Source organism: Eubalaena glacialis, chromosome 13 (genome assembly GCF_028564815.1).
Source record: "Eubalaena glacialis isolate mEubGla1 chromosome 13, mEubGla1.1.hap2.+ XY, whole genome shotgun sequence".
Classification (NCBI taxonomy): Eukaryota; Metazoa; Chordata; class Mammalia; order Artiodactyla; family Balaenidae; genus Eubalaena; species Eubalaena glacialis.
The window spans coordinates 46,539,555-46,559,236 of NC_083728.1; the positions used below are offsets into that span (position 1 = coordinate 46,539,555).

Consider the following 19,682-nt stretch of genomic DNA (forward strand, 5'->3'; position numbering starts at 1 on the left):
GAGCCTGTGCTCTAGAGCCCGTGAGCCACAACTACTGAGCCCATGTGCCACAACTGCTGAAGCCTGCACGCCTAGAGCCCGTGCTCTGCAACAAGAGAAGCCACCGCAATGAGAAGCCCACGCATCGCAACAAAGAGTAGCCCCCGCTCGTTGCAACTAGAGAAAGCTCAGACCCAACACAGCCAAAAATAAATTTATTAAAAAAAAAAAAAAAAAGAATAGCCAATACAACTGTTAAGGAAAAAAAAAAAGAAAAAGGAAGTTGGAAGTCTTACACTATCAAATTATCAAAATACAATATAAAGCTACAGAAATCAAGACAGTGTGGGACTGGCAATAGACAGATTAATGGAATAGAAGGTATAGAAACTAACCATTACACATACAGTCACCTGATTTGCCAACACAATTCTATGAGGAAAGAACTGTCCTTTCTATTGATAATGGCAATGAGCCATTTGGATATCCATAACAGGGAAAAAAATTAATTTCAGTTCCTACTTCACTAAAATGAATCTGAGCTTGATAAGAAAGCTAAATGTGAAGGGTTAAAAACAATAGAACTACTAAAAGAAAACAGTGGAAGCTACCTTCAAAACTTTGGGTAGGCAAAGATTTCTTAAACAAAATACAATAAAAATTAACCATAACATTAAAGGTTGATAACTTAAACTTCATTAGAAGAGTGAGCAACAGACTGGGAGCAGATATTCACAATACATGTATCTGACAAAGGATCTGTATGAAAAATATATAAGGTACTCCAACTAATCAATAAAAAAAATAATCCAATAAAAAGTATGCAAGAGACTTGAACACACTGCACAACAAGGACATCTAAATGGCCAATAAGCATATGAGAAGGTTCTCAATATCATTAGTCACCAGAGAAACTCAAATTAAAACAATAATACCACTACACACATATCAAAATGACTAAATTTTAAAAAGAATACCAATATCAAACATTGGCAAGGATGCAGAGTAACTGAAATGCTCATACATTGTGGAGTATAGATTGTAACAACTACTTTCTAGAACTGTCTGACAGTATCTTCTAAAGCAAAGTACATACGTACCTAAACTTACCATTCCAAATCCTAGGTTTATACTCAAGGGAAATATTAATAAGTACATATGTCTACCAAAAGACATGCACAAAAATATGCACTGGAGTTTTATTCGTAACAGTCAAAAACTAGAAATTATTTAAATATCCACCAAGAGAATAAGTTATTTTATATTCATGCAATAAAATGCTACTAACACAAAAGAAAAAGCTACTATGACACAAATCATAAATCAATCTCACAGGCATAACAATAAGCAAAAGAAACCAGACACAGAGGTGTACGATTCCATTCATAGGAATTTGAAGAACAGGCATATTAATCTATGGTGCCTAAAGTCAGAATTAATGGACAAGGGGGAGCGGGTAGGAGGGGAGTACAAGAGGTATAAACTAGGAAGAGGCGTAAAGAACCCTTCTGGGAGTTTCGAAATGTTCTATACTTTGACATGGAAATGTTTTATGTCTTGATTTGGTGGTGGTTTACATGGCTATATACACCTAGAAATTAATGAAGTTTTATACTTAAAATCGCTTATATGTGGAATCTAAAAAATGGTACAAATGAACTTATTTATAAAAGAGAAATATAGTCACAGATGTAGAAAACAAACGTATGGTTACCAGGGAGAAGGAGAGGAGGGATAAACTGGGATATTGGGATTGACATATACACAATATAATATATAAAATAGATAACCAATAAGGACCTACTGTATAGCAAAAGGAGCTCTACTCAATATTCTGTAATGACCTATATGGGAAAAGAATCTAAAAAAGAGTGGATATATGCATATGTATAACTGATTGACTTTGCTGTACAGCAGAAACTAACAAAACATTGTAAATCAACTATACTCCAATAAAATATTTTTTTTAAAAATCTGTGCCCTTCATGTATATTTTGTTTTAATAAGTAAACTACAAAACATTTATATCTTATATGTACTGATGTGGAAAAAATCTCCAAGACATCCTATTTAAAGAAAAAAAGAAAGTTTCAAAATAATATGTACATTGATTTTTTAAAAATATGTGCAAAACTATGTTTCTCTTACATATAAATATGGATAAATGCACATTATTTTACTGGTTAAACCTCCTAAGGAGAGTTTTGGAAGGAAAGATTTGGAAGATCAAAGGTAAATTTTATTTATGTCATTTGAATTTTTTAACAATAAAAATATATTATTTGTGTATTCAAATAATTGCGAAATTAATAGAATATGCTAACTTCCATTTTACATGTCTGTAATCTCTTGAGGAGATGGAGGAAAATGATCAAACTCTAACCAAAGACTTGGACATAAGCTATTTCACTGTTTTCTTTCTACCTGTAGGTAAGATTTTCTGTTTTAAATTCCGTAAAAGAAAACAATGTTTGTTTTCAACACTATTCCAAGTAAGAATGACGAAAACAACTGAGCTAAGTCTTTAGGAGGAATGAAATGGTAATATTCAGTTTTTTTCTAAGAATAGAGATAATGTGTTATAATGTTCACATACCACTCAGTGCTCCAACAGCTCCAAAATTCAGGGATTTTCCATCCATTATGCTGGCATCACACTCAATTTCACCCAAGAGATTTAGATTAGACCCCATTCCTGCATTTGTAAAAGGAGAATCCTAAAAGATAAAAACAAACATTAAAATACCATTAGTCGTAGAGAAGAATTAATGTCAACACTTCATAAACTCTTCCAAAAACTAGAAAGGGAAAGAACACTTCCCAACTCATTGTATGATACCAGTACAACCCTGATTCCAAAACAAAGCAAAGATATCATAAGGAAAGAAAACTACAGGCCAATATACCTTGTGAATATTGACACGAAAATCCTCAAGGAAAGCAAATGCAGCAAAATATGAAAGGATTATACACCATGAACAAGAGGGATTCCAGGAAAGCAAGTTTGGTTTAATATCTGAAACTCATTGTAATACACCATGTTAATAAAATAAAGAATAAAACAAATTTTTAAAACATGATCATATTAATAGAGAAAAAGTATTTGACAAAATCCAATAGCCTTTCATGAGAAAAACACTCAACAAACTAGAAATAGAAGGGAACTTCCTTAACACGATAAAGGGCATCTACAAGAGTCCAGAGCTAACATCATAATTAATGGTGAAAGACCCTTTCCCCTAAGATCAGGAACAACACAGCAATGTTCACTCTCACCACTTCTTTTCAGCATTATAGTGGATATTCTGAACAGGACAATTAGGCAAGAAAGAAAAACAAAGAGCATCTAGATTAGAAAGGAAGAAGTAAAATTACCTCTATTGGAAGATGACATGATCTTGTATACAAAAAATCGTAAAAACTCCACTAAAAAACTATTAGAACTAATAAAAAAGTTCAAAAGGATTGCAAGATATAAGCTCAATATGCAAAAATCAGTTGCATTTCTGTACCTTAGTAATGAAAAATCTGAAAATGAAATTAAGAATACAATTCAATTTACAATAACATCAAAAAGAATAAAATAGGAATAAATTTAACAAAAGAAGTGTAAGAGGTGTACAGTAAAAACATGTTTTAAAAAAATTAAAGACCTAAATCAATGGAAGGACATCAATGTACATAGAACAGAAGACAATATCTTTAAGATGGCAATACTCCCCAAATTGGTCTGATTCAACACAATCCCTTATCAAATCCTAGCTGCCGTTTTTTGCAGAAATTGACAAACTAATCTTACAATTCATATGGAAATGCAAGGAACTAAGAATAGTCAAAACAATTTTTAAAAGAAAAACACTTTTTTTCTTTTAAAAATTGAAGGCTCACACTTCTAGGTTTTATAACTTACTACAAATTAATCAAGACAGTGTGATATGGACATATAGCTAAGGATAGACATATAGATCAATGCAATAGAATTGTCCAGAAATAAGCCTTACACTTATGGTCAATTCATCAGGGATGCCAAAACGATTCAATAAAGAAAGGATAACTTATAAGAACCTACTGTATAGCAAAAGGAACTCTGCTCAGTATTCTGTAATGACCTATATGGGAAAAGAATCTAAAAAAGAGTAGATATATGTATATGTATAACTGATTGACTTTGCTGTACAGCAGAAACTAACACAACATTGTAAATCAACTATACTCCAATAAAAATTAATTTTTTTAAAAAAGCAGAAAACAAATACTACTTTACTGGGTTCAGCAATTTAGTAAGTGAAAATATATATACAATAAAGTTTCAGTTACAGTATTAAAAAAAAAAGAAAAAAGAAAGTATAGTCTTTTCCATAAATGGTGCTGGGACAACTAGATATCCAAACGCAAGAGAATATCTGAGTCAGAAATCATAGTCAATACAGAAAAATTAACTATGTTCTAAGCTAAGACCAATATTATCTAGGAAACCAGGGCAATTTTTACCAACCTAAAGATCACCAAATGCCCAAAATTATCTACAAATGTCCCCAGTTTCCTGGATCCAAGGAAAACAGACCACAACATTAAGATCTCCCTAATGTGTACCTATAACTTGAGCAAAGGGGTCAGGTATTTGAGTCCAGGGCTTTTGTTCTAATGCAGTTAGAAAATCTAATTGTCCACAGAATTTTAGAAGTAAGATCACAGACTGGAAAACAACAAAAGGGTTGTATAATTAAATAGAAAGTGAGTGATACAAACAATAAGTACTTTGAGGATTCAAAAGGAAATGGCCCAGAATGAGATGAAGAAGTTAATAGCAGACTTCCTGAAGGATGTAAAACAAAACCAAAGACTGGTCAGGGGGCTAGAAAATTCCACTTGATGGATATGCAGGGAGCAACACGTAGGCAGCCGTAAAGTGTCAGAGTCACAGAAGACACATTTAGGAAACATGGTTGGCTGGAGCCAAATATGGAGATTGCTCCATGCCACTCATCAGAATCTGGACTTGATTGGGAAAATAATGAGAAGCCATTCAAGCTTTCTGTAGAAGAAAAAGTCAAGATGAGTATATTGGCCAAGGAAACATAAACTGACATTCACATATTATTGATATATGAAAAGGAAGGGGAGGAAACTGAAATCAGAGAGACCAAACTGGAGGCTATTTTACAATGCAGGCTTGAAACATTAACCACTTGATATGAGATGACAGCAGCAGGTAAAAAGAAATAGAAAGAGAGAGAAAAGGACCAGAACTTCCAAACTTGAGAGGTAAATAAAACCATTAATAAAAACGGGGCATTTTATAAGATGAAGGAAAGAAAGTGCGTAATTAAGTGTAACGAGTTTGAATAAGGTCTTCCAAGTTAATATTCAACCTAAATCAATTCACAACTAAATCTTGGGAAAGAGATCACAACTAAAGAAGGACTATGATTTAGAACAGATAAAGAATGAATCCTTGCCCTGGATTATTTCATATATATATATATGTATATATATGTATGTATGTATGTATGTATGTATGTATATTGGGGGAGCGGCAGAGAAAGGTTTACTGCAGGGCCAAGCAAGAGCGGGTGGCTCGTACTCAAAAGCCTGAACCCATATATCCAAACATATAAAGACCCAGGTCAGAAGCCTCTGTGACACTGAACAGAGAGATTGTACAAGTAAGCACAAGTAAATTACCACCATATTACAAGGGTTTTTTTTTTTTACTCTACATAACCTCCCTTGCCTAATCACATATATCTTTCAAAGTATGTGAGAAAGGAACTGAAATGTGAGAAAAATTTAAAGCATCCATATTTAGTAATTCCCAAAATATATGTACAAGATCGTAACAGTATATATGCCATTTCAACAATCTTTAAAATGGGATATATCAGCAAATAAGCTCTACAAAATTAATTTCAATATAATACAGTTAGAAATCACAAAGTGAACTAAATTATTCTAAAAATGACTCTTGCCCGATGTTTAAATTTGACATTTCAAAAATACCCAAGAGGGCTTCCCTGGTGGCGCAGTGGTTGAGAATCTGCCTGCCAATGCAGGGGACACGGGTTCGAGCCCTGGTCTGGGAAGATCCCACATGCCGCGGAGCAACTAGGCCCGTGAGCCACAACTACTGAGCCTGCATGTCTGGAGCCTGTGCTCCGCAACAAGAGAGGCCGCGATAGTGAGAGGCCCGCGCGTCACGATGAAGAGTGGCCCCCGCTTGCCACAACTAGAGAAAGCCCTTGCACAGAAACGAAGACCCAACACAGCCAAAAATAAATAATAAATAAATAATAAATAAAAATTTTTTTAAAAACCTAAGAAAAAGGGATATAAGAAAATTAAAGGATATCTTAGAAGCAATTTTTTTTCAAAAATACTTCTCCTACTTCAAAATACATTTATAACTTCAAAAGTGTGTCTACTGAACTTCTGCTTCTGACTATGAAGGCATGATAGGGATCATATTTGTCCTCCTAACTAGAAAATCAGACAAAATATATGAAACAGACTTCATTCAATAGCCAGCACAGGACTGTGATCCTGAGAAAAACAGACACAAATCAGGTGCCTCCACTTAATTCCTAGAGATACTTTTCAGACCACAGCACAGGGAAGAGGAACCCAAAAAAGAGCCAACATTCTTCCAGAGTTGAGGAGACAAAGTTATGAGTTCACGGAGTCCAGGAAGGCTAGAATATGCAGCACAGGGTCCAAAGAGGAGAGAGCTACACAGAGAGAATGCCAGAGGCCTGTAGGACCCTGAGACTTTAAATGAGTATTAGCCTACATACACTTGTGAGGAAGCTACCAAGGCCAAAGAAAGAACCTCTGGAAAAGAGTAAGCTGAGCAATCCCTGGAGCTCACACAGAGGAGAGAATAAGTCATGTTCCCATCAGCCAGAGTGAGGACATCAGGAAAAGTCTCAGGTAACGTCTAGAGTTGGGCCAAATCAGCCCTAGAAAGAAGGCTACTTTAGACTCGCACTAACAAGGTTTTAAAGAAGCCTCAAAAGGATCAAAATGATTTACACAACAGTGTCCCAGAACAAAGTCCTACAATATTTGAAGAAATACTACAATATCCAACTCCCAAAGATGTAAAATGCACAGTGTTTAAAAAAAACCAAAGATGACCAGCATGCAAAAAAGCAGAAAACTATGCCTCATAACCAGAAGAAATTACCACACTAAAACAGACCTATAAATGACAGACGATAGAACTAGCAAACAATTCTAATGTTAACTAACAATGTTAAACTAGCTTTCACAAACATACTCTATATGTTCAAGGAGGTATAGGAAAACATGAAGATAAGAAGAAAAAGAAGCTATGAAAAAATAAATTAATCAAACTTCTAGAGATGAAAAATATAATCTAAGGTGAAAAACACTTTGGAACAAAAAAAGATTTTCACATTAAAACTAAACTATTTCTTTAAGTAAAACTAAAGAAATCCGAATAAAGTATGGACTTTAGTTAATAATAATGTGTTAATACAGGTTCATTAACCGTGAAACATGTACCATACTAATGTAGACGCTAATAGGGAAGATGGGGAAGATGAGGTATTGGGTGTACTGGAATTCTCTGTACTAGCTTCTCAATTTTTCTGTAAATCTAAAACTGTTCTAAAATTAAAATTTTATTTTAAAAAATCAAGCCACAGCCTGGGAGAAAAATTTTACAAAACATAAAGGTAGAGGACTTGTATCCAGTATATATAAAAAAATCATACAACTCAGTAAGACAATCCAAAGTTTTTAATGGGCAAACAATTTCATGAACAGATTGCAAATAATACATGAAAAGATGCATAATATCATTAGTCATTAGGGAATGCGAATTGAAACCACGAGATACCACTAAAATGGTTAAATTTAAAAGGCCAACAACAGTGAGTTTTGGCAAGAAAGTAGAGCAACTGTAACCCTCATACACTGCTAGTAAGAATAAAAATAGCAAATAGTTTGGCAGTTTCTTTAAAGTTAAGCATACACTTACCATAGATCCAGCAATTCTACTCCTAACTATTTATCCAAGAAAAATGAAAGCATATGTCCACATAAAGACTTGAATGAAAATGTTCATATCAGCTTTAATCAGAACAGCCAAAAGCAGGAAACAACACAAATGCTCATCGACTGGTAAATGGATAAACAAATTGTGATGTATCAATACAATGAATACTATTCAGCAATAAAAGGAACAAATTCCTAATTCACCCAACAATATGGATGAATCTCAAAAGCATTATGCTAAGTGAAAGAAGCCACTCACAAAAGGCCACATAATGTATGATTCTATTTATACCAAATTCTAGAAAAGGCCAAATTATGAAAAAAGCAGATAGTAGTTGCCAGGGGTGGCTGAGAGGAGGGGATCCACTGCAGACAGGCATTATGAGAGAATTTTGGGGGTGACGGAAATGTTATATGTCAAGATTGTATTGGTAGTTACATTGGTAGTTACATTTGTCAAAACTCATCAAATTGTACACTTAAAATTGGTGCATTTTGTTGTATATAAATTATATTTCAATAAAACTGAAAAAAAATTGTACTTATCACTCAGTATAAACTGACCACCCCATATACTAACTTCCTCCTTATAATGTACATAAGCTTTTTACATGGTCATTTGTTGTTGATTTTCTGAGCTGAATCATTTTGTACAACTAGCAATCATTATATCCAATCAGTCGCCAGCGATCCTTTTAAAATCCTGTTTACTCCCCTGTTCAAAAACCTGCAATGGTTTCCTGTCATACTTTAGAATAATATCTAAAGTCTTACTTTCCAAGGTTTACAAGGCCCTACGTGATCTGGCCCCTCTCTTCCTCTCCCTTACTATGCACCAGCCACACGCCTCCTTGTAATTCTTGCACAAGAGGAACACTCCCACCTGAGGGCTTTTACATTTTGAAATGCTGAGCTTAGTGAGCAATTATAGTAGGGGAAAGAGTCAGTAAATAAAGACTGCGTGTGTGTGTGTGTATATAGAAACATACACATACATGTATGTCTGCATGTATAAATAGCTGATATCCCATGATGGTAAGTACTAGAAAGAAGAATAAAATGGGATAAGAAGAGACTTTCCCTTCAAACCCAAGACTCCCTTCCCCGACATCTTTGTTTGCATGGCTTTCTCCCCCATCTTGTTCATGTGACATCTCTGGGCAGGTCAGTCCTCCCCATACTGACTTAGCATTTCCCCAACCTTCCCCAATGATTTTTTCTCTTACTATCTTATTCTTCCTTATGGTACTTTTTACTACTTGACATTATATGTAATTGTCTAATTCTCCCCATAGAATGTAAGCCCTGTAAGTACAATAATTTGTCTTTTTAGGTGTTGTATCCCAATGTCTAAAGTAATGCTTGGTACACAGTAGGTAGTCAATAAATATTTGCAGAATGAATAGGGGTTAATTACAAATAGATATAAATAGAATAACTGATCACTGTGAACTATAAGCCCTTAAGCAAGCTGATACCTACTGATTCCTACAGGTTAGTGCTATAAAGAAATGCCAGAAAAATGTAGTAGAGTGTTAAGAATCCAATCTTTCCACAGTTGAAACAAGAGAAATGAAATAAATTCAGGCAACAGAATTTTCAGTTTCTAAAAGATAACATTTTAAAAGCAAAATATTTTTTAAGTTTACTTATAACTTTCAAAGGAGACAAAGCTTTAAAAAGCAAGATCACTTTGCTTAACCCAGCAAAGAGAGGGCAGGAAAGCCAAGAGGCGAATCAAGAGCTACACACCCACCATGACATGGAAACCCTTTCTTATTAATGAAATTTGGAAACACCGAGCCAAGGCAAAGATCTGCAAAGCATTACTCTTTCACTCTAAACCACAACCTGTATTACCCATTTAATGTCCTTTGCTGAAAACATAAAATAAGAACTGTTTGCAAGGCTATGGGGTATACTGTACCTTTGGGGATCTATTATGAGACCCCTATTAACAGCGCTTACAGATGCAAACAATTTAGTTTTCAAATGTTGTACAAAAACTGGACTGGCACATTGTAAATTCATTTTTATATAAAATGATTTATGTTTGTCCAATTTCCAATCTTCCTTTAAGGAGAAGTTAGACATTTACAGGAAATTACTAATATGTTAGTATTCATACCTTGTTAATCAAGGGCAAATTCAACAGTAGAATGAAATTACGTGATAATACACTTTCTTACTCAAAATTAAGTATGCTAAGATATCAAAATTATTTTTATTACTGCCTTCATTAATAAGCAGGTAGTTTTATTAATCTAAAGCTGATGAGAAAAAAAAAAACGGAACAGCTTTTGAAACAATTTCTTGAATCATTTTTAAATAGAATAATAAAAACAGGATGTATACTCCATGTTGTTATAGTCTTTTTCAAACTAACACTAGTAAAAATTGTACAATAAACCTATCCTACCTGACACTATCCTAACAATTAGAAACTCCCTGGTATTTCATCATCAATTCTCATTATTTACAGGATGAATAGAAGCCAATGAAAATGTATTACCAAACAATCATTGAGGATATTTTTATTAAGCAGCCAATTAAGCTCAAATTTTCAAGACCGGATTGCTGAAAGATTTCCAATTTAGATTCCTCTGTAGTGGTATAGGCTAAGATCCATTCATTCACTCATTCAACAAAAAATTATTGTTCATCTATGTGCCAGGCAAATCTTTCTGTAAAGAGCCAGGTATGTTATATAGTTCAGGCTTGGCCACAGAGACAAGTCTACAACTACTAAACTCTGCCTCTGTAACATGAAAAGCAGCCAGAGAAAATACACAAATGAATGAGCATGGCTGTGTTCCAATGAAACTTCATCATAAACACTGAAATTTGAATTTCATATAATTTTTTGGTGTCATGAAATACTATTCTTCTTTGGAGTTTTTTTCAACCATTTAAAAAAGGCAAAACCATTCTTAGTTTGCAGGTCATTCAAAAACAGGAAACAGTCCAGATTTGGCTTTCAGGCCATGGTTTCTTAATCCCTGACTTAACCCACGGGGATACAGAAACGAACAAAACAGAAAAATATCATTGCCCACATGGAGCCAGAATTCTAGCCAAGGGAGACAGACAATAAGAAATTAAGTAAATTAGACGGCATATTAGATAGCAGTAAATATGATGAAGAAAAACAAAACAGGACAGGAAATAGGAAGTACTGGGCATGGCAAGAGGGCTATAAGGAGGAGACAAAAAAACCACAGGGGTAGTTACAATATATTTTTCCTTTTAAGTGTTAATTTGATGTAATTTCAGACTGACAGAGAAATGCAATAGTAGTATAGCATCAAGAATATATGAAGAACTCCTATAACTTTCAATAACAACAACCAAAAAAGAACCCAATTATAAAATGAGCAAAGGACTTGAATAGACGTCAACAGACATTTTTACCTGAAGAATACAAATAGTCAGCAAGCATGTAAAAAGATGTGCAACATCATTATTCATAGAGAAATAAAAATCATAGTCACAATGAGGTACCACTTCGTACCCATGAGGATGGTTATAATCACAAAAACAAAAAATAGCAAGTGCCAGCAAGAACATGGAGAAATTGTAACACTTGTACAGTGCTGTTGGTAGTGTAAAATGGTTCAGCTGTTGTGGAAACAGTTTGCTGATTTCACAAAAAGTTAAACACAGAATTAGCACATGGGAGAGATTGGCTCAAGATGGCGGAGTAGAAGGACATGCGCTCACTCCCTACTGCGAGAGCACTGGAATCACAACTAACTGCTGAACAATCATCGACAGGAAGACACTGGAACTCAGCAAAAAAGACACCCCACATGCAAAGCCAAAGGAGAAGCCACAATGAGATGGTAGGAGGGGCGCAATCACAATAAAATCAAATCCCACAACTGCTGGGTGGGTGACTCACAACCTGGAGAACAATTATACCACAGAGGTCCACCTACTGGAGTGAAGGTTCTGAGCCCCACGTCAGGCTTCCCAACCTGGGGATCCAGCAACGGGAGGGGTATTCCCAGAGAATCAGACTTTCAAGGCTAGTGGGATTTGATTGCAGGACTTCAACAGGACTGGGGGAAACAGAGACTCCACTCTTGGAGGGCACACACAAAGTAGGGTGCACATCAGGACCTAGGGGGAAGGAGCAGTGACCCCATAGGAGACTAAACCAGACCTACTTGCTAGTGTTGGAGTGTCTCCAGCAGAGGCGGGGGGTGGCTGTGGTTCACCGCGGGAACAAGGACACTGGCAGCAGAAGTTCTGGGAAGTACTCCTTAGCATAAGCGCTCCCGGAGTCTGCCATTAGCCCCACCAAAGAGCCTCTAGGCTCCAGTGCTGGATTGCCTCAGGCTAAAAAACCAACAGGGAGGGAGCTCAGCCCCACATCAGCAGGGAAACGGATTAAAGTTTTACTGAGCTCTGCCCACCAGAGCAACACCCAGCCTTACCCATCACCAGTCCCTCCCATCAGGAAGCTTGCACAAGCCCCTTAGATAGCCTCATCCACCAGAGGGCAGACAGCAGAAGCAAGAAGAACTACAGTCCTGCACCCTGTGGAACAAAAAGCACATTCACAGAAAGACTGACCAAATGAAAAGGCAGAGGACTATGTACTAGATAAAGGAACAAGATAAAATGCCAGAAAAACAACTAAATGAAGTGGAGGATAGGCAACCTTCCAGAAAAAAAATTCAGAATAACGATAGTGAAGATGATCCAGGATCTCAGAAAAAGAATGGAGGCAAAGATCGAGAATATGCAACAAATGTTTAACAAAGACATAGAAGAATTAAAGAACAAACACCTAGAAGAATTAAACAATACACCAACAGAGATGAACAATACAATAACTGAAATGAAAAATACAGTAGAAGGAATCAATAGCAGAATAACTGAGGCAGAACAGATAAGTGACCTGGAAGACAGAATGGTGGAATTCACTGCTGCGGAAGAGAATAAAGAAAAAAGAATGAAAAGAAATGAAGACAACATAAGAGACCTCTGGGACAACATGAAATGCACCAACATTCACATTATAGAGGTCCCAGAAGGAGAAGAGAGAGAGAATGGACCCGAGAAAATATTTGAGGAGATTATAGTCAAAAACGTCCCTAACATGGGAAAGGAAATAGCCACCCAAGTCCAGGAAGTGCAGAGGGTCCCAGGCAGGATAAACCCAAGGAGAAACATGCTGAAATACATAGTAATCAAACTGACAAAAATTGAAGAAAAAGAAAAATAATTAAAAGCTACAAGGGAAAAATGACAAATAACATACAAGGGAACTCCCATAAGGTTAACAGCTGATTTCTCAGCAGAAACTCTACAAGCCAGAAGGGAGAGGCCTGACATATTTAAAGTGATAAAAGGGAAGAACCTACAACCAAGATTACTCTACCCAGCAAGGATGTCATTCAGATTCAATGGACAAATCAAAAGCTTTACAGACAAGCAAAAGCTAAGAGAATTCAGCACCACCAAACCAGCTCTACAACCAACACTAAAGGAACTTCTCTAAGTGGGAAAGACAAGACAAGAAAAGGACCCACAAAAAAAACCCAAAAACAATTAAGCAAATGGTAATAGGAACATACATATCGATAATTACCTTAAATGTGAATGGATTAAAGGCTCCAACCAAAAGACACAGGCTTGCTGAATGGATACAAAAACAAGACCCATATATATGCTGTCTATAAGACACCACTTCAGACCTAGAGACACATACAGACTGAAAGTGAGGGGATGGAAAAAGATATTCCATGCAAAGGGAAATCAAAAGAAAGCTGGAGTAGCAATACTCATATCAGATAAAATAAACTTTAAAACAAACACTGTTACAAGAGACAAGGAAGGACACTACATAATGATCAAGGGATCAATCCAAGAAGAAGATATAACAATTGTAAGTATATATGCCCCCAACATAGGAGCACCGCGATACATAAGGCAAATGCTAACAGCTATAAAAGAGGAAATCGATAGTAACACAACAGTGGGGGACTTTAACACCTCACTTACACCAATGGACAGATCATCCAGACAGAAAATTAATACAGAAACACAAGCTTTAAATGACACAATAGACCAGTTAGATTTAATTGATATTTATAGGACATTCCATCCAAAAACAGCAGATTACATCTTCTTCTCAAGTGCACGTGGAACATTCTCCAGGATAGATCACATCTAGGGTCACAAATCAAGCCTCGGTAAATTTAAGAAAATTGAAATCATATCAAGCATCTTTTCCGACCACAATGCTATGAGATTAGAAATCAATTAAAGGGGAAAAATCGTAAAAAACACAAACACATAGAGGCTAAACAATATGTTACTAAATAACCAAGAGAACACTGAAGAAATCAAAGAGGAAATCAAAAAATACCTAGAGACAAATGACAATGAAAACACGATGATCCAAAACCTATGGGATGCAGCAAAAGCAGTTCTAAGAGGGAAGTTTATAGCAATACAATCCTACCTCAAGAAACAAGAAAAATCTCAAATAAACAATCTAACCTTACACCTAAAGGAACTAGAGAAAGAAGAACAAACAAAACCCAAAATTAGTAGAAGGAAAGAAACCATAAAGATCAGAGCATAAATAAATGAAATAGAAACAAAGAAAACAATAGAAAAGATCAATAAAACTAAAAGCTGGTTCTTTGAGAAGATAAACAAAATTGATAAACCTTTAGCCAGACTCATCAAGAAAAAGAGGGAGAGGACTCAAATCAATAAAATTAGACACGAAAAAGAAGTTACAATGGACACCACAGAAATATAAAGCATAATAAGAGACTACTACAAGCAATTCTATGCCAATAAAATGGACAACCTGGAAGAAATGGACAAATTCTTAGAAAGGTATAACCTTCCAAGACTGAACCAGGAAGAAATAGAAAATATAAACAGACCAATCACAAGCACTGAAATTGAAACTGTGATTAAAAATCTTCCAACAAACAAAAGCCCAGGACCAGATGGCTTCACAGGTGAATTCTATCAAACATTTAGAGAAGAGCTAACACCCAGTCTTCTCAAACTCTTCCAAAAAACTGCAGAGGAAGGAACACTCCCAAACTCATTCTACAAAGCCACCGTCACCCTGATACCTTAACAAGACAAAGATACTACAAAAAAAGAAAATTACAGACCAATATCAATGATGAATATAGACGCAAAAATTCTCAACAAAATACTAGCAAACAGAATCCAACAACACATTAAAAGGATCATACACCATGATCAAGTGGGATTTATCCCAGGGATGCAAGGATAAAAGAATAAAAACCATATGATGCAAGAGGGAAGAGATATGGGGACATATGTATATGTATAACTGATTCACTTTGTTATAAACCAGAAACTAACACACCATTGTAAAGCAATTACACTCCAATAAAGATGTTTAAAAAAAAAAAAATATGATCATATCAATAGACGCAGAAAAAGCTTTTGACAAAATTCAACACCCATTTATGATAAAAACTCTCCAGAAAGTGGGCATGGAGGGAACCTACCTCAACATAACAAAGGCCATATATGACAAACCCACAGCAAAAATCATTCTCAATGGTGAAAAACTGAAATCATTTCCTCTAAGATCAGGAAAAAGACAAGGATGTCCACTCTCACCACTATTATTCAACATAGTTTTGGAAGTCCTAGTCACAACAATCAGAGAAGAAAAGGAAATAAAAGGAATACAAACTGGAATAGAAGAAGTAACACTGTCACTGTTTGCAGATGACACGATACTATACATAGAGAATCCTAAAGATGCCACCAGAAAACTACTAGAGCTAATCAATGAATTTGGTAAAGTTGCAGGATACAAAATTAATGCACAGAAATCTCTTGCATTCCTATACACTAAAAACAAAAGATCAGAAAGAGAAATTAAGGAAACAATCCCATTCACCACTGTAACAAAAAGAATAAAATACCTAGGAATAAACCTACCTAAGGAGACAAAACACCTGTACTCAGAAAACTATAAGACACTGATGAAAGAAATCAAAGATGACACAAACAGATGGAGAGATATACCATGTTCTTGGATTGGAAGAATCAATATTGTGAAAATGACTATACTACCCAAAGCAATCTACAGATTCAATGCAATCCCTATCAAATTACCAATGGCATTTTTCTACAGAACTAGAACAAAGAATCTTAAAATTTGTATGGAGACACAAAAGACCCCGAATAGCCAGAGCAATCTTCAGGGAAAAAAATCGAGCTGGAGGAATCAGACTCCCTGACTCCAGACTATACTACAAAGCTACAGTAATCAAGACAACATGGTACTGGCACAAAAACAGAAATACAGATCAACGGAACAGGATAGAAAGCCCAGAGATAAACCCACACACCTATGGTCAATTAATCTATGACAAAGGAGGCAAGGATATACAATGGAGAAAAGACAGTCTCTTCGATAAGTGGTGCTGGGAAAACTGGACAGCTACTTGTAAAAGAATGAAATTAGAATACTCCCTAACACCATACACAAAAATAAACTCAAAATGGATTAAAGACCTAAATGTAAGACCGGGCACTATAAAGCTCTTAGAGAAAAACACAGGAAGAACACACTTTGACATAAATCACAGCAAGATCTTTTTGGACCCACCTCCTAGAGTAATGGAAATAAAAACAAAGATAAACAAATGGAACCTAATGAAACTTAAAAGCTTTTCCACAGCAAAGGAAACTATAAACAAGAAGAAAAGATAATGCTCAGAATGGGAGAAAATATTTGCAATCGAATCAACGGGCAAAGGATTAATCTCCAAAATATATAAATAGCTCATGCAGCTCAATATTAAAAAAAGAAAAAAGCCCAATCAAAAAATGGGCAGAAGATCTAAATAGAATTTTCTCCAAAGAAGATATATAGCTTGCCAGCAAATACATGAAAGGATGCTCAACATCACTAATCATTAGAGAAATGCAAATCAAAACTACAATGAGGTATCACCTCACACCAGTCAGAATGGCCATCATCAAAAAATCTACAAACAACAAATTCTGGAGAGGGTGTGGAGAAAAGGGAATCCTCTTGCACTGTTGGTGGAAATGTAAATCGATAGAGCCACTATGGAGAACAGTATGGAGGTTCCTTAAAAAACTAAAAATACAATTACCATATGTCAGCGATCCCACTACTGGGCATACACCCAGAGAAAACCATAATTCAAAAAGACACATGCACCCCAATATTCATTGCAGCACTATTTACAATAACCAGGTCATGGAAGCAACCTAAATGCCCATCGACAGACAAATGGATAAAGATGATGTGGTACATATATACGGTGGAATATTACTCAGCCATAAAAAGGAACAAAACTGGGTCATTTGTAGAGACGTGGATGGACCTAGAGACTGTCATACAGAGTGAATTAAGTCAGACGAGGAAAACAAATATTGTTTACTAATGTATATATGTGGAATCTAGAAAAATGGTACAGATGAACTGGTTTGCAAGGCAGAAATAGAGACACAGATATAGAGAACAAACGTATGGACACCAAGGGGGGAAAGTGGGGCGGGGAGAAGGTTGGTGGTGGTGGGATGAATTGGGAGATTGGCATTGACATATATACACTAATATGTATAAAATAGATAACTAATAAGAACCTGCTGTATTAAAAATAAAATAGGGGCTTCCCTGGTGGCGCAGTGGTTGAGAATCTGCCTGCCAATGCAGGGGACACGGGTTCGAGCCCTGGTCTGGGAAGATCCCACATGCCGCGGAGCAACTAGGCCCGTGAGCCACAACTACTGAGCCTGCGCGTCTGGAGCCTGTGCTCTGCAACAAGAGAGGCCACGATGGTGAGAGGCCCACGCACCGCGATGAAGAGTGGCCCCCACTTGCCGCAACTAGAGAAAGCCCTTGCACAGAAACGAAGACCCAACACAGCCAAAAAATAATAATAATAAATAATAAATAAAAATAAATAAATTAAAAGATATTAAAGGAAGTTGCATTCTTCAAACTTGATGTATTCCATATCTTTAAAAAAAATAAATAAATAAAATAAAATAAAATTCAAAAAATAAATAAATAAATAAAATACACACCAAAAAAGAATCACCATATGACCCAGTAACTTGATAAAAAAACACTTGTACAGGAATGTTCACAGGAACACTGTTCACTATTCATAGCAAACACTATTCACAGCAAAAGAATGGAAACCACCCAAGTGTCCATCAATGGATGAATGGATAAACAAATTGTGGTATATAAATGAATAGTGTTGAATAATATTCCACAAAAATGAATGAAGCACTGATACATGCTACAATGTGGAAGAACCTTGAAAATATTATGCTAAGTGAAAGAAGACACACAAAGTCACATGTTGTATGATTCCATTTATATGAAATATCCAGAATAGGTAAATCCAGAGAGACAGAAAGTAGATTGGTGGTTGCCAGGGATTTGGGGAGGAGGGAATACAGAGCAACTGCTTAGTGGGTACAGGCTTCCCTTTGGGGAGTGAAAAATATTTTGAAACAAGACAGAGTTGGTGGTGGCACGATATTATGAATGTTTAAATGCCACTGAATTATTTACTTTAAAATGACTAATTTTGTGTTCTTTCAATTTCACCTTTTGCATTCTATGAATTAAACAAAAAAAGGCAGACACAAAAGAATACGTACTGCATGATTCCATTTCAGAACAGGCTTTACCCTGGAGTGACTGGAAGTGGCAGAAGGGGCCTTCTGGAGGGCTGCAAATGTTGTTTCCTAATCTGGGTGCTGGTTCACTCCAAAAAATTCAAGGAGCTGCCCCTGTACCATAAATGTGTATGCTTTTCTATACGTATACTACACTTTAATAAAAAGTTTTGAAACTACAGTGTAAATTTTTTTAAATAAAAGATTAATGGCAAATTTTTTTTTTAAATGTTATCAGTGTTGGGTAGAGGACCCAAGGGATCTCTCTGTATTATTTCTTACAACTGCTGTGAATCTACAATTATTTCAAAACTAAAAGTTTTTTTTAAAAAATCAGAAAAATGAAAATTTCCAGACTGCTGTCCCCAAAGATTCTGACCTAGGTCATGTGGGGTGAAGGTAGGGACTCTTTGTTTTGTTTTGTTTTGTTTTTATGAACAAGCTACCTCAAGTGATTCTGATTCAGCTGGACCATGGCCCTCTCCTTGAGAAACTCCAATCCACATGAACTCCACAAGCTGCTTAACTTCACTTTCTCCTTGAACCCTACCTTGAGGAGGCTTGTAAAGGCATCTGTGAGCAACAGCACAGAGGAGGTGGAGAGAAAGAAAGCACAAGTGAGTCATGAGAGGCTACAAAAGCTAACCACTCTGGGAAGCAGGATTCAACTTTTACTGGAGAAAAATGATATGAATTGGAAAAAAGATTAATAAAATGTGAGTCAATGGTAAAAGGACATACAAAAGTTTCCAGGTAATCATCACAGATGCAGCCACAAATATTATGCACAAATCAATGGTTTTTCTTAGTATGTTTTCCATCAAGAATTAATGGAATCAAGATAAGACAAATGATGTTGGAAGCTAAATATCCTTTAGGAGGTTAGCAAGACAAAGTTCAGAAATCAGTGCAACATGCTTGTACTTATGGTCATTTCTGGTACATTCTTCACCACAATCACTGAAAATAATATTTTACTTCTGGAACTAGAA

At 35.8% G+C, this 19,682-nt stretch overlaps 1 protein-coding gene across 3 annotated transcripts in view; it reads right to left on the reverse strand.

Annotated features, from left to right (window-relative positions):
• TASP1 (taspase 1) overlaps positions 1 to 19,682 on the reverse strand; it is a 241,449-nt gene that overhangs the window by 191,381 nt on the left and 30,386 nt on the right. For all 3 annotated transcript variants that reach the window (XR_009703188.1, XM_061208372.1, XM_061208371.1), the window contains one exon: positions 2,576 to 2,696. Coding sequence is in view for 2 of the 3 variants with exons in the window: in XM_061208371.1 (XP_061064354.1) it covers positions 2,576 to 2,696 (121 nt within the window). In the remaining variant the exon portion in view is untranslated. The remainder of the gene's footprint in view (positions 1 to 2,575; positions 2,697 to 19,682) is intronic.